At 37.2% G+C, this 10,967-nt stretch overlaps 1 protein-coding gene across 1 annotated transcript; it reads right to left on the bottom strand.

Annotated features, from left to right (window-relative positions):
• Nucleotides 1-3,185: 3,185 nt before the first annotated feature.
• cimap1b (ciliary microtubule associated protein 1B) lies at nucleotides 3,186-10,846 on the bottom strand. Its single transcript, XM_088647089.1, has 7 exons — nucleotides 10,733-10,846; nucleotides 8,896-9,023; nucleotides 8,040-8,243; nucleotides 7,378-7,479; nucleotides 5,443-5,564; nucleotides 4,242-4,382; nucleotides 3,186-3,421 (listed from the first exon to the last, which is right to left on the bottom strand). The coding sequence occupies exons 2-7, from the start codon at nucleotides 9,002-9,004 to the stop codon at nucleotides 3,329-3,331; spliced, it is 771 nt and encodes a 256-aa protein (XP_088503215.1). The 5' UTR covers nucleotides 9,005-9,023; nucleotides 10,733-10,846; the 3' UTR covers nucleotides 3,186-3,328.
• Nucleotides 10,847-10,967: the final 121 nt, after the last annotated feature.

Here is a 10,967-nt window from a genome sequence, read left to right as displayed (position 1 = left end):
AAAGTGTTTGAGTAAAAGTATCCTAAAGATAAAATAACTAAAGTATGGATCAGGGACAGTAGTACGTAGGTACTGTAGTGTAGCAAAGTATTTCTGCTATATTTCATCATAGCCTTGGTTTGTGAGAATGTTCCTTGTGTGATATTTTTTTCTTGTATGTTGACAGTGATGTCTCATGGTAGCTGCCCGAGGAATAAAAGGCCATTTTTAATAATTCTCATTGTCTTGCAGGTGCACTAGTGGTTCTGTGAGATGCAAAAACCTATTGCAGGGAGAAGGGTCGTAGCACCTTACAATTTGCCTGGTGGAGGCTAGTTGGCTACAGTTCCTGCATATTGGGGTCACTACTGTGACATCAGTAATACAATTTTTCTGTGCCCTACAAGAGCAGTAACTTGACATTTGTACTTGAACACCCTGATAGTCTTTTTTGATAACTGGTACATACAGGTTTAAGACTCAAAAGAATGTTCTTTTGAGAGAGAAATATGTCCTGTAGGACATTATATTGTCACATTATGGGAATCTATGGGATATGTCACTCTCCATCTGGAAAGTGCAATAATGACAAACGTAGCAAACAGGACAGATTAATTTCCCTAAACAATAAAATCCGTCCTGAAATTATATTTAAATGTTTAAAATCTTTTTTACCAAAATTACCAAAACAAAAATATCAAGCAATAACATTTTTCATAGTCAGGTGGAATGGAATTAAGCTCTACAGGTAACAAGTCAACACAGCTTCACACAAAAGCCAATAACCACTTAAAAATGTACCATTCTGATTTGCTATTTAGAAGATGTGAACTCATCTGATGTCAATGAGATGATATGAGACAATGAAATGGATGAGACAATAAAATCTGAGCAATGTTAAATATATTATGTTGCAACATGTAGAGTGATGACACTTACCGTATAATGTTGCCTAAGAGAGAGAAGTTTATTGCAATAGTTCTGTTTAAACATTTCCACAGAACGCCTATTGCCCAGCATTGACGTAGAGTGGTATTACTGCGTTTTGATACAGCTCATATGTCATATTCTTTTCAATTGACCTTCAATGAGTTCAAGCGTTTAACTTTTTTATTAAAAAGCAATCTTGAAAGAATATTTTTATTTATTTTTTATTATTTCTGAATGGAGATGCATTATCATAACAAGTTAAGTGGGGAGAAATTGAAAAAGAAACATTTAAAGAGAATTTATACAATAGATAAATTTCATTTAATCCCCAAGTGTTAGAGAAAAATGAAGGAAAAAACATAAATATCGACTATAGGATTGAGCTACTGATGTCGTACATTTTTGCTGCAGTTCTCATCTACATGTGATATACTTTCAAATTTTTAGCTCAAATTGTGGGTTAGCTTATATGAGGAATGTAACAGTTGAACCATATCTCCAAACTCAATTTAAGCCAATACTGTAACAGTTGTATTGTTTTCACTTACAGCCATGGCATATGGGTAATATTGATAAAAAGTTTTGTCAAAAGTTTATCGGTACACTTGACATGACCAGCACAGTAATTCTCATCAACATGAGAAATTAAAAATACCAGCAAGAGAAAGTTTTTTCCTTACATTTCTGTCCATCCAATACCAGAACACCATTTAGTCTCAGCAAGGCTCACATGAGTCTGGAGCTCATCTCTGAATCATAGGGCACAAGGCGGAACTGTACGCTGAGTGGGATGGACATCAGTCCATTTTAGGGCGTGCACATAAGCACAAGCACACAAAGTCAATTAAAAGACACCAATAAGCCAAACCAGCATGTATTTTAGGAAGGCAGATTCCTGTACATCCATTGAAAATAAATGCTTACAGTTATATAGCGCTTTTCTGGACACTCCACTCAAAGCACTTTACAGGTAATGGGGACTCTCCTCCACCATCACCAATGTGCAGCATCCACCTGGATGATGCGACGGCAGCCATAGTGTGCCAGAACGCTCCCCACACATCAGCTATGAGTGGGGAGGAGAGCAGAGTAATGTAGCCAATTCATTAGAATTATTAGGAGGCCATGATTGGTAAAGGCCAATGGGAAATCCACAACAACATGGGGATATACAGTATGCAAAACATTGGGGCAGACACCCCAGTATGGACGCAGGACCCTGGAGCTTAGTGACAGCAGCACTAACACCCACACCACCACTACCATTGTGCTGGCCTTGCTCCTCCTCCTTTAGTTAATTTTAAAAATGTAAAGGTGCCAATTAAGGTATAGAAAATGTAGGTATGGAAAACTTTGCACTTAAGGATGGTTTGGGGTTTGCTCATTTTGGAACAAGAAAAATCGCGGGAGAATCTCAACGGGCACAAGGCAGGGTACACCCTGGATAGACATCAGACCAACCCCCAGCACACACAGACAAAAACACACTCACACCAGGATCAATTTTCCCTGAAGCTAATTAACCTGCTGTACTAGTATGTTTTTGGATTTCGGGATTGTGGGAAACTGGAGCAACAGGAGTAAACCCACTTGAACACAGTTAGAACATTAAAACTCCAGACAGAGCCCCAGGTCCCCAGGATGTCATTGTGAAGATTTGAATTTGTCCAGTCCTGGCTCAGAAATGTGCTCTAAAGACCTTCTGCTTACATACAACAAACACTAGTTCTGAAAAAAAGAGCTCCAGTAACTGCATGTCAAAGGCCTGTTTTGTCAGCAAGATTGTGGTACAGAGTGTTTTGAATTCATTGCATTCAAAATAATAACCGTGGCCGTATATTGTTATTACCAAAAGAGAAGTCATTAAATGGACTTATTAAGGTTATTATAAATGGAAAGAAAATCTAATTGTTTTAGTGTGATAAGTATTTCATCTTCTGCAATGAAGCAAAGGGTAGGTACCCCAATATGTCTGTGTCTTTGTTTACCAAGTTTTATATAGCTGGGCAGCCTCACAGTACATATTATTGACAGGGAACCCTGGAGTTCCAAACATGGATGTGTACCCAGGATAAAATGAAACTCTAGATGTCTTAAAAATGTGGATTGAGGATGAAACATAATGTTTTTGCAGGTTATATAATAAACTATAGCAATACTATTTTGGCATTTTACTATTTTGGCCTTCACTGTGTTGTGACGTCCTGGAATCACAAACTAAGTATGCTTTTCCCCTTTCCCATAAGTGACTTAATCACACCACAAAAAGTCAGCTATGGAGATTAAACATGAGATATTTCAGAAGGATGTGCACATTATTTGGTTTGCCTTGCAATTTTACAGTGTCCAAAGTTCCAGAGTCTTGAATCCCAAAAGATCCTGGTGTGAAGCCAGCAGGGAGATTGGCAAAAAATGCACTTTAATCAGCTACATCCACGACGAGAGGAGCCACGTACTCTGAGTGTCGGACTCCAAACGAGAAACTGGGAGGTTTGTTTCTCGTAAATGTTACCTGTGAAGGCAAATTCAAATAAATTGTATAAGTTATACATTACATTAACGCATTCAGACTAAACAAAGCAAATTTTCATCATCAATGAAAGCACATCATCTTGACCATTCTGTGTTCATTCTTTACATTTCTCATTTTGTGTACACATGATCATACTGTATGCCCTTACTGATACTGCTTAGATGTGTAAGGCTTGTTTTGCTTGGAGTCTTTCGCAAAAGTACTTTTTGGTTCATTAACTATTTCTGTTAATTTGTTTACCTGCTATTTATGATTTATGATTTATTTATGATCTCATTAAATAGTATCTGTTATTAGTTGACTGTTTTCACAGGCAGTGTTATAGACTTGGCAAAACACTGTGAGGATGAAGAGCGCTTTCATTGGCTGGGCTACTCTTACCTTTCCTGGCAACAGTGACCACATGGGATGTACAGTCACTGCACGTTTGCAGTGTTGTCTGTGAGAGAGACAACACTACAGCAACCGGTTCTAACTTTCAGGTACTGTCGATTTCAAACTGTGGCTCAGACAGCTGGGCTTGTCACAGGAGTGTGTGTACAGCCCTTCTTTTTACGTGCAGGATTGTAGCAGAAAGCCTAACTGATTACCACTGGCTGATTCTAAATGGGGATAGGGTAACTGACACTATCAACTGACAATTCCAAATGTTAAGAAGCAAAGACAAAAAAAATTTGAAAAAGAGCTACTTCACATTGAACTTCAGCATTATTTTTAACTTCCAAATAAACAAATGGGACCAGCTTTTCACTGTAACACAGTTATGCAGGCTTGCATTAACAGTATTATTGTCATTCACCTGTTCAGGACAATGAGCGCCAGGTCCTGGTTTCTGGGTGGTGTCCCCGGGCATACTGTTGCGTCCCGTCATGCTGTATTGAGGAGGTTTGTACTTGTACATGCAGGGCTCTACGATTTTGTAGGTCCCTGGCCCAGGAGTCTGAATGAGAAAGTGTTCATTGTCTAGTCATATATAATTGCTATCAAACTCCAAAAACATTTCAAACTCTGATTATGTTCCCTAATGAGAGAGCACCTGTCTCTTGTACACAATTACTAGCATAAACAGGTTGCATATCAGATATTCATATATATGATGATATACATCAAAAGAAACTTAAAACTAACACCTGTGATCAATTCACAAAGGAAGAAGGTGCACATTATATTGAACTGATGCAAATAAATTCATTGTGCTGATTAAAAATTGGTCATCATCAGAGGTGATCAACACGGGTATCCTGTGAAACCCAATGACTAAGTAATGTATGGCCACCAATGGAAGCAATACGAATATAATGATTACAAAAGAGACGGGGTTGTATGTACAGAATGAGCTGTACATCTACAATGATTGCTTTGCACCAGGTTGCAGGTTACTATCTTGTAAGATTCTGTCCTATTCCTCTTTTAAAACCTGGACAAGTACATGTCTGTGCACTAGTCTCTGACCCCTAGATGTCACTTGTCAGCCCAGATCATCCTACAGATAACTAATGGGGCTCAAGATCAGAATTTAATCAGTATACAAAATGTACAAATTCTTAAACTTCTAAAAGCATATATGCATACGTGATGTTTCATCTGATAATTTTTTATACTAATCTTAAAAATACATACTATAGATAAGTCATTGCTTTCTGTTTGTCATTGATGGGGCTAGTAAATTGAACTTTGGAAAACAGATGTGGTGGCAAAAATGTGGACTGAAGTAATATTTTATTTGTATAGATCTTTGCATATCATGGAATTACCATGCTGTTCTTCCTGCCCAATACATCAATGTTCTTCAAAAACATGTTATATTTTATTAGTCACCTGTCCAATGTATTTTAATGGAAGATAGTGTTCTCTCACTCCAGGTTTCCTAATCTCATCCACACAAAGTATAACTGCATTTCTTGATGAGCTGAACTATAGCCTTAACTACATCCCTGAATATTTCTTTTATTTCAGAAGCCATTAAAAAACATCTGGAAAATGAAATTCATAATTTTAACCTTTTGAAGATCCTCATGAAAGCTGCCAATCTTGCTCCTGCCAGTCAGGGAGAAGTTGGGAGCTGATGTTTTGTTCACTGTCTTAGGGCCCAACACAGGTGGAAGCATATAGGCCGCAGGTCCTGAACGGTAGAACAAACAATATTAGGAACATCTTTGTATTTCACACATTTTTTTATAATGCTGTACTAAATATTTACATTTTTTCATGAGATTAAGAGTTAAATACAATTTCATATATGCTGAATCCAGCCCCTGATTCAATACAGGCATTCAGCTGTGTAACGGTGAGTCTGTTCTGTAGGTTTTGGCTGTGTTATTATTTCACCATTTTTCATCAACATGGATGCTATACCCCAAACACAGGAAAAACAGTGACACTAAAAAATCAGATAAGACTAAAACTAGAAAAACAACATATGGGGAATGATAATAAGCTTATAAATATACAGTATATATCATTTACTTATGTATTTATTACTGAGCACATGATCAATTCTATTTGACACTGTAGAATGCAAATACAATTTAAATTTAATTAAATTTACAAATGGTGTGTATCAAATGGAGCATTAATATAATACCCAGACTCTCGTTCTCTCGTTTCAAACACTAATAAACTAGATAGCATGGGATGGAGTGATACAGAAACTGAGTGAACAAAAATCACAGCAGTATACCCTATTCAATATTTTAATTAATTACCAGGTCAATGATGACAGTTGGTGGCAATTGATGATGAACTGCAGGTCTACCCTGTTCTCAAACAAATGCTCAATAATTTATAATAGGGGACCCAAGATGATGTTGATTCTCATTTTGACACAGAAAGTATTGAGCGCTTCTTAATATGTGGGGTTTTTACATTATCATGTTTAAATTATACAGACTTTTGTTGATGGTGTTCCAATGTAACAATGAACAGAGCACAGATGGTCAAAATAACACTAGATAGAATGCCATACACATCAAGCTGACTTTACTCTTCAGCCTCTAATACCGTTTCATTCTATTTCATAATTAATCGTTTGTGGTGTGTTTTGTCTGGTACACTCATGCAATACCAATTACGAAATGAGACACAGATTAGAAATGGGTGTATCAGAGAATGCCTCCCTTCCCTAATATTCAAGTGGTTGATGTCATAGTGACACAAAAGCTGCAGTTGTGCAACCTGATGAATGTGACTCTAAATATTCCAAATATACTGTAGAGGTACAGTCCTGTATGATAATAATCAGGTTTATGAGTAGGCTGTGATGGCCTAGTTGTGCTAGGAGTCATAATGTATCCATGAAGTGACCCTTTAAGTGCAATAACCATGTTGTTGAGTTGTTGCATATGGTTCACTAAGTGTGGATTAATCATTTATTGTCTGTTGGTGGTGCTACACGGGTCTAATAGTGGACGAATGAACTTTGAACCTCTAGCAACTTCATGTCACAATGTTCATAGGAGTAGCTTTCCCATATTTCTTTAAGCCTGGTGTGAGTGTGTGTGCATTTGTGTATGTTTGTCTGCCCTACGATGGACTGGCATCCCACCCAGGGTGTGTCCTGCCTTGTGCCTGTTGCTTGCCAGGATAGGCTCCAGCTCCCATAGGACACTGAATTGGATGAAGTCGTTAGAGAATGGATAGATAAAAATGGATGGATTGTGAGTCCGTGTAAGGATGTGCACATGACCTTTTCCAAACTCAAAATCTCAAGCATGCATGCCTTGTCAATAACGGGTTTTATAAATCTTGTCATTTCTTCCCTCCTTAGCTCATTAGGATGGCAAATACTAGAAAATACTACAAGTTTCTACAAGCATGTTACATCTTCTCATAACAGGCGAATCAAGTTGGCAGTGTATTTAATACGAGTGAAAATTCTGTGCTATGCAGTATTTCTGAAGTGTTTAGCCCAGACTCTGTATATGTACAATAGCAACCTGGTGTTTGGTCATTGCGGAATCCCTTGGTTCGGGCTGAGAGAGAGTAGGCAGGAGCAGAATAATATGCAGATTTTCCTGACCTTTCTGGAGAGTAACGGCCTGAAAACAGAAATCAGAAATGTTAACTCTTTTTTTACAAACATGATCATACAATTGATGGGTATTAGGATTCCAACAATGTTCTCCTAAGCTAAGTCATTGTTTTAAAGACACATCTCATTAGATGTAGCACCTTATGTTTACCATATGTCAACTTACCTAGCAATTCAACAATCAGGTCATTATAGCAAAGTGAATGGGAATATCTGTGTACCATTTTAAAAGTTTTGCTTCTGTTAGCAACAGAACGTGGCCTGACTTGGAGTTGCATACAGCCTTTGAGGCGCAGTTGAGTAATATCTTTGAATTGGTTGGAATATGGTTGGACATCAAGTAAAAAAAAGTCAGTAAAAAAGAACAATCATTCTAAACATTTGTTTTCGCTGACTCTGTTTTAAGAATTAATGGAACGAATTTACAGTTACCAATGCAATGATATTGTCATACTGTATATAAGTAAAGTATTAAACTTAAACTAATTTTACAAAGAATAACATCCATTCCGGTGGTTTGAACAGGCCACCATCCCTGGGTTAATATTGTGGAATAAGGGAAAATACCTGGCCCTGGGGTCTGGAAGAGTACTAGATCTCTGGGACGCCCATAGACTGAATATGCTGGCGTGCCATCCCTTCCTATCCTAGTGATGTTAGGTGGGACTAGGTATCCAGGCCCAGGAGAGCAGTCATTGGAAAACTGACAATGACGAGAACCGAAGCTGAAGGCAGGTGCCTTGTACTTTCTCGGATCGTGATACACAGTTCCTGGAAAAAAAACATGAAAAACAGGAGCCTTATTACAGTAAACACACATGTACAGTATATAAAGACAAACTTATTTAGACAACTCCAGTAAGTTCACAAAGAGATACTGGCATCTTCTGGTGGTAAGCACTGCTGAAAAATGAATGGCATTAATGCTTAAAAACTGAGTGGGTGGCATTGGCATTTAGCATTTTTGGGATTGTAGCATTGCAGAGAATTTATATGTGAGAGTCCTGGGAAGCTGGCTTTTAGGACTCTTTCGCTGGTCAAGACATCAGTGGGGTTCATTTTCAACGATCGACTGAGTGCTCCTTCAGAGAGGGATGAATTCCTCACTGCTTTCTGTCCTTGTGTTCCTCATAGAGATTTTGTTCCAGACATTGAGTGGACTGCTGCTCTTACCCACATAGAAAGCTAACTCTTAAATCCACCTCTCTTTGTTTTGGTGAAGTTAATTGCACTGATTTTTTTTTTTCATGGATGAAACCATGGTGACATCCCAAGAAGAAATAGGAGTGTCTTGTTTTGGTAGACAAAATCTCTATAAAGGCTTGGACTGAGGACAGAGGTTCCTTTGTTTCTTAAATGAATAAATGACTAAATTTGGAGTCTGTCAGCTTTCTGAAGACTTTTGAAAAGTCTGTTTTCTTACCTGTAGTGCCTGGAAGGGCATATTTTGGACCAGGACTGCTGTATAATGCTGCAATGGGTCCTCTTGGCCTGTGAGGTCTCCAGGGTCCTACCCACACATCTGTTGACATTTCTTTCTATACAGAGTATCTAAACAAAACACAAAGGTGTGTTGTGTTGCTTTCTTTATACATTTACAGTTGAAAATGTGTTCCTTTCAGTCACAATGAAATACACCATATTACAGAAGGAAAGTACAGTATATGGATATGTTGGGTAGTAAATGTTAAAAAATACTGATACACCTCTTACACAGCAGAAAATTGAAACTAGTGAATTTTCCCAACATGTTAGGAGGAAATTTCCCAGATGTTAGAAGGAAAAACCATGTTGTATCAGTGCAAAAACAGCTGTTTCAGACAAGCATAAAAGGTTAGTTTTCTTTATTGAATGACCAAGCAGGTTCTCTATGGGGGCAATGGACTGAGGCAGAGTTTACATTTGGAAGCAGGATATCTGTTTCAACAGATGAAAAGCTCGTCTAGCACTTTCACACTGCTTTCACTTCAAAACTCTCACACATTAGTGCCACTTGCAAATAATTGTGCAAATGCATTGTGCAGCAAAGGTTTCTTAGCAACGCCCCTGCTGTGTACCAATACAAATGGTGTAAAACTCAAACAAGCCCCTGGCCAACCTAGAACTACATTTATGGAAGCTAAGTAGGTTTTTATAATTTTGAAACCTTCATAAATATATCACGGAATCAAGGAAAACTTTACTTTGCTATAGCAGTTATACCAACATTATACCAACATTCATGTGAAAAAAGCCACTATAGATAACTTGATAGATAAATGATATTATTATAATTACAATCATTCTTTTGAAGATAACAGAAGATGTGGCGATGTTTGTTTTTAGTTATATTGCTGAAATCATGTCTACTGCTTTATATGCATTTTTGTGTTTGATTTCTTGTATAGCAAAATATTTTCTATAATAACCCAGCTATTGCATCATTAAGATGCACTACAATACAGTGTGTGCACATTTCTTCACTGTCCAATTTTCAAGATAGTTTTTATTATTATTTTTTAAAATCTCTTTCCCTCCTGTTTTTCAATGGATTTAGAATTCAGCCCTGGAAAATGTTTTGTATCTGTTCTTTGTTTGTGGTTTCCTTGGCAATGGCTGACACTAATCTTGGGAATTAATTTAAGCCACAAGTGTTTTCAAACTTACCATCCTTTTCAGTCTAATTGTTACACAGAATTTCTTTCACATCCATATTTTGAGCAGTATGGGAGCAGACATACTGTATTAGGACTGTATACTGTATATGTACATTATATAAGCAAACTTTCTTTTGGAGAAATGAAAAAAACGTTTTTCATCATGTAAAGGTATTTTTGAAATATTTTGCATTACCTGTAGTCTTTCAGTCACAAAGTGCAAAAGTAGGTCTATAGTTTTATAATAAGACGTTTCCTGAGACCAGCAACTTTTAAGCCTGTCCTTTTATTTAATTTATACTGCATCTGCTATTTAATGTGCAACCCAATGCACATGTATATTTTTTATATTTTAGATATATGTATAGTTTGTTAACACTTTTATAGCTTATATAGCAGTACTTGGTGCAATCTGTCAAATATTTATTTGCCTTAAATAAAATGTATTTATAAAATGAATATCATTTTTCTTTAATTATTATCTCCCTTACTAAAATGCCGATATTTCCTTTTCCACCTGGGTAGAAAGCACCCTTGGGATCCGTAATTGCATAACATTAAAAACACAGTTCATGATGAAATATTGCGCATTCTAATCTGATTAAAATATTTGAAGTCGCAAACCTGTCCTTCTGTGTGGATCTCTGCAGCACAGCTCTGCAGGCCGTCAGCTCAGCAGCACGTGGACTGTTCTAACACAAGTAACTGATTGTTTATATATCCCGTCTCTAGGCAATGATACTCAGGTTCACTATGACAACGTTGTCATAGTAACATAAACTTTTTGTCATATGTGAAGTTATTAATGGGAGTTATTATCATTTTTGTTCTTGTCACCGTCCTAATCATCGCCCCTACC

Source organism: Lepisosteus platostomus, chromosome 9, assembly GCF_059453375.1.
Source record: "Lepisosteus platostomus isolate fLepPlt1 chromosome 9, fLepPlt1.hap1, whole genome shotgun sequence".
Classification (NCBI taxonomy): domain Eukaryota; kingdom Metazoa; phylum Chordata; class Actinopteri; order Semionotiformes; family Lepisosteidae; genus Lepisosteus; species Lepisosteus platostomus.
The sequence above is the reverse complement of the archived record's forward strand: the minus strand, read 5'-3'. Positions and strand labels throughout refer to the sequence as shown.

Coding starts and splice junctions, on each gene's coding strand:
- cimap1b (XM_088647089.1), bottom strand. CDS start 9,004: ATGTCAACAGATGTGTGGGTAGGACCCTGGAGACCTCACAGGCCAAGA. Junction 8,244..8,895: donor TGCCCTTCCAGGCACTACAG/GTAAGAAAACAG, acceptor TTTTTTTTCCAG/GAACTGTGTATCACGATCCG. Junction 7,480..8,039: donor CTTCCAGACCCCAGGGCCAG/GTATTTTCCCTT, acceptor TTCTGTTTTCAG/GCCGTTACTCTCCAGAAAGG.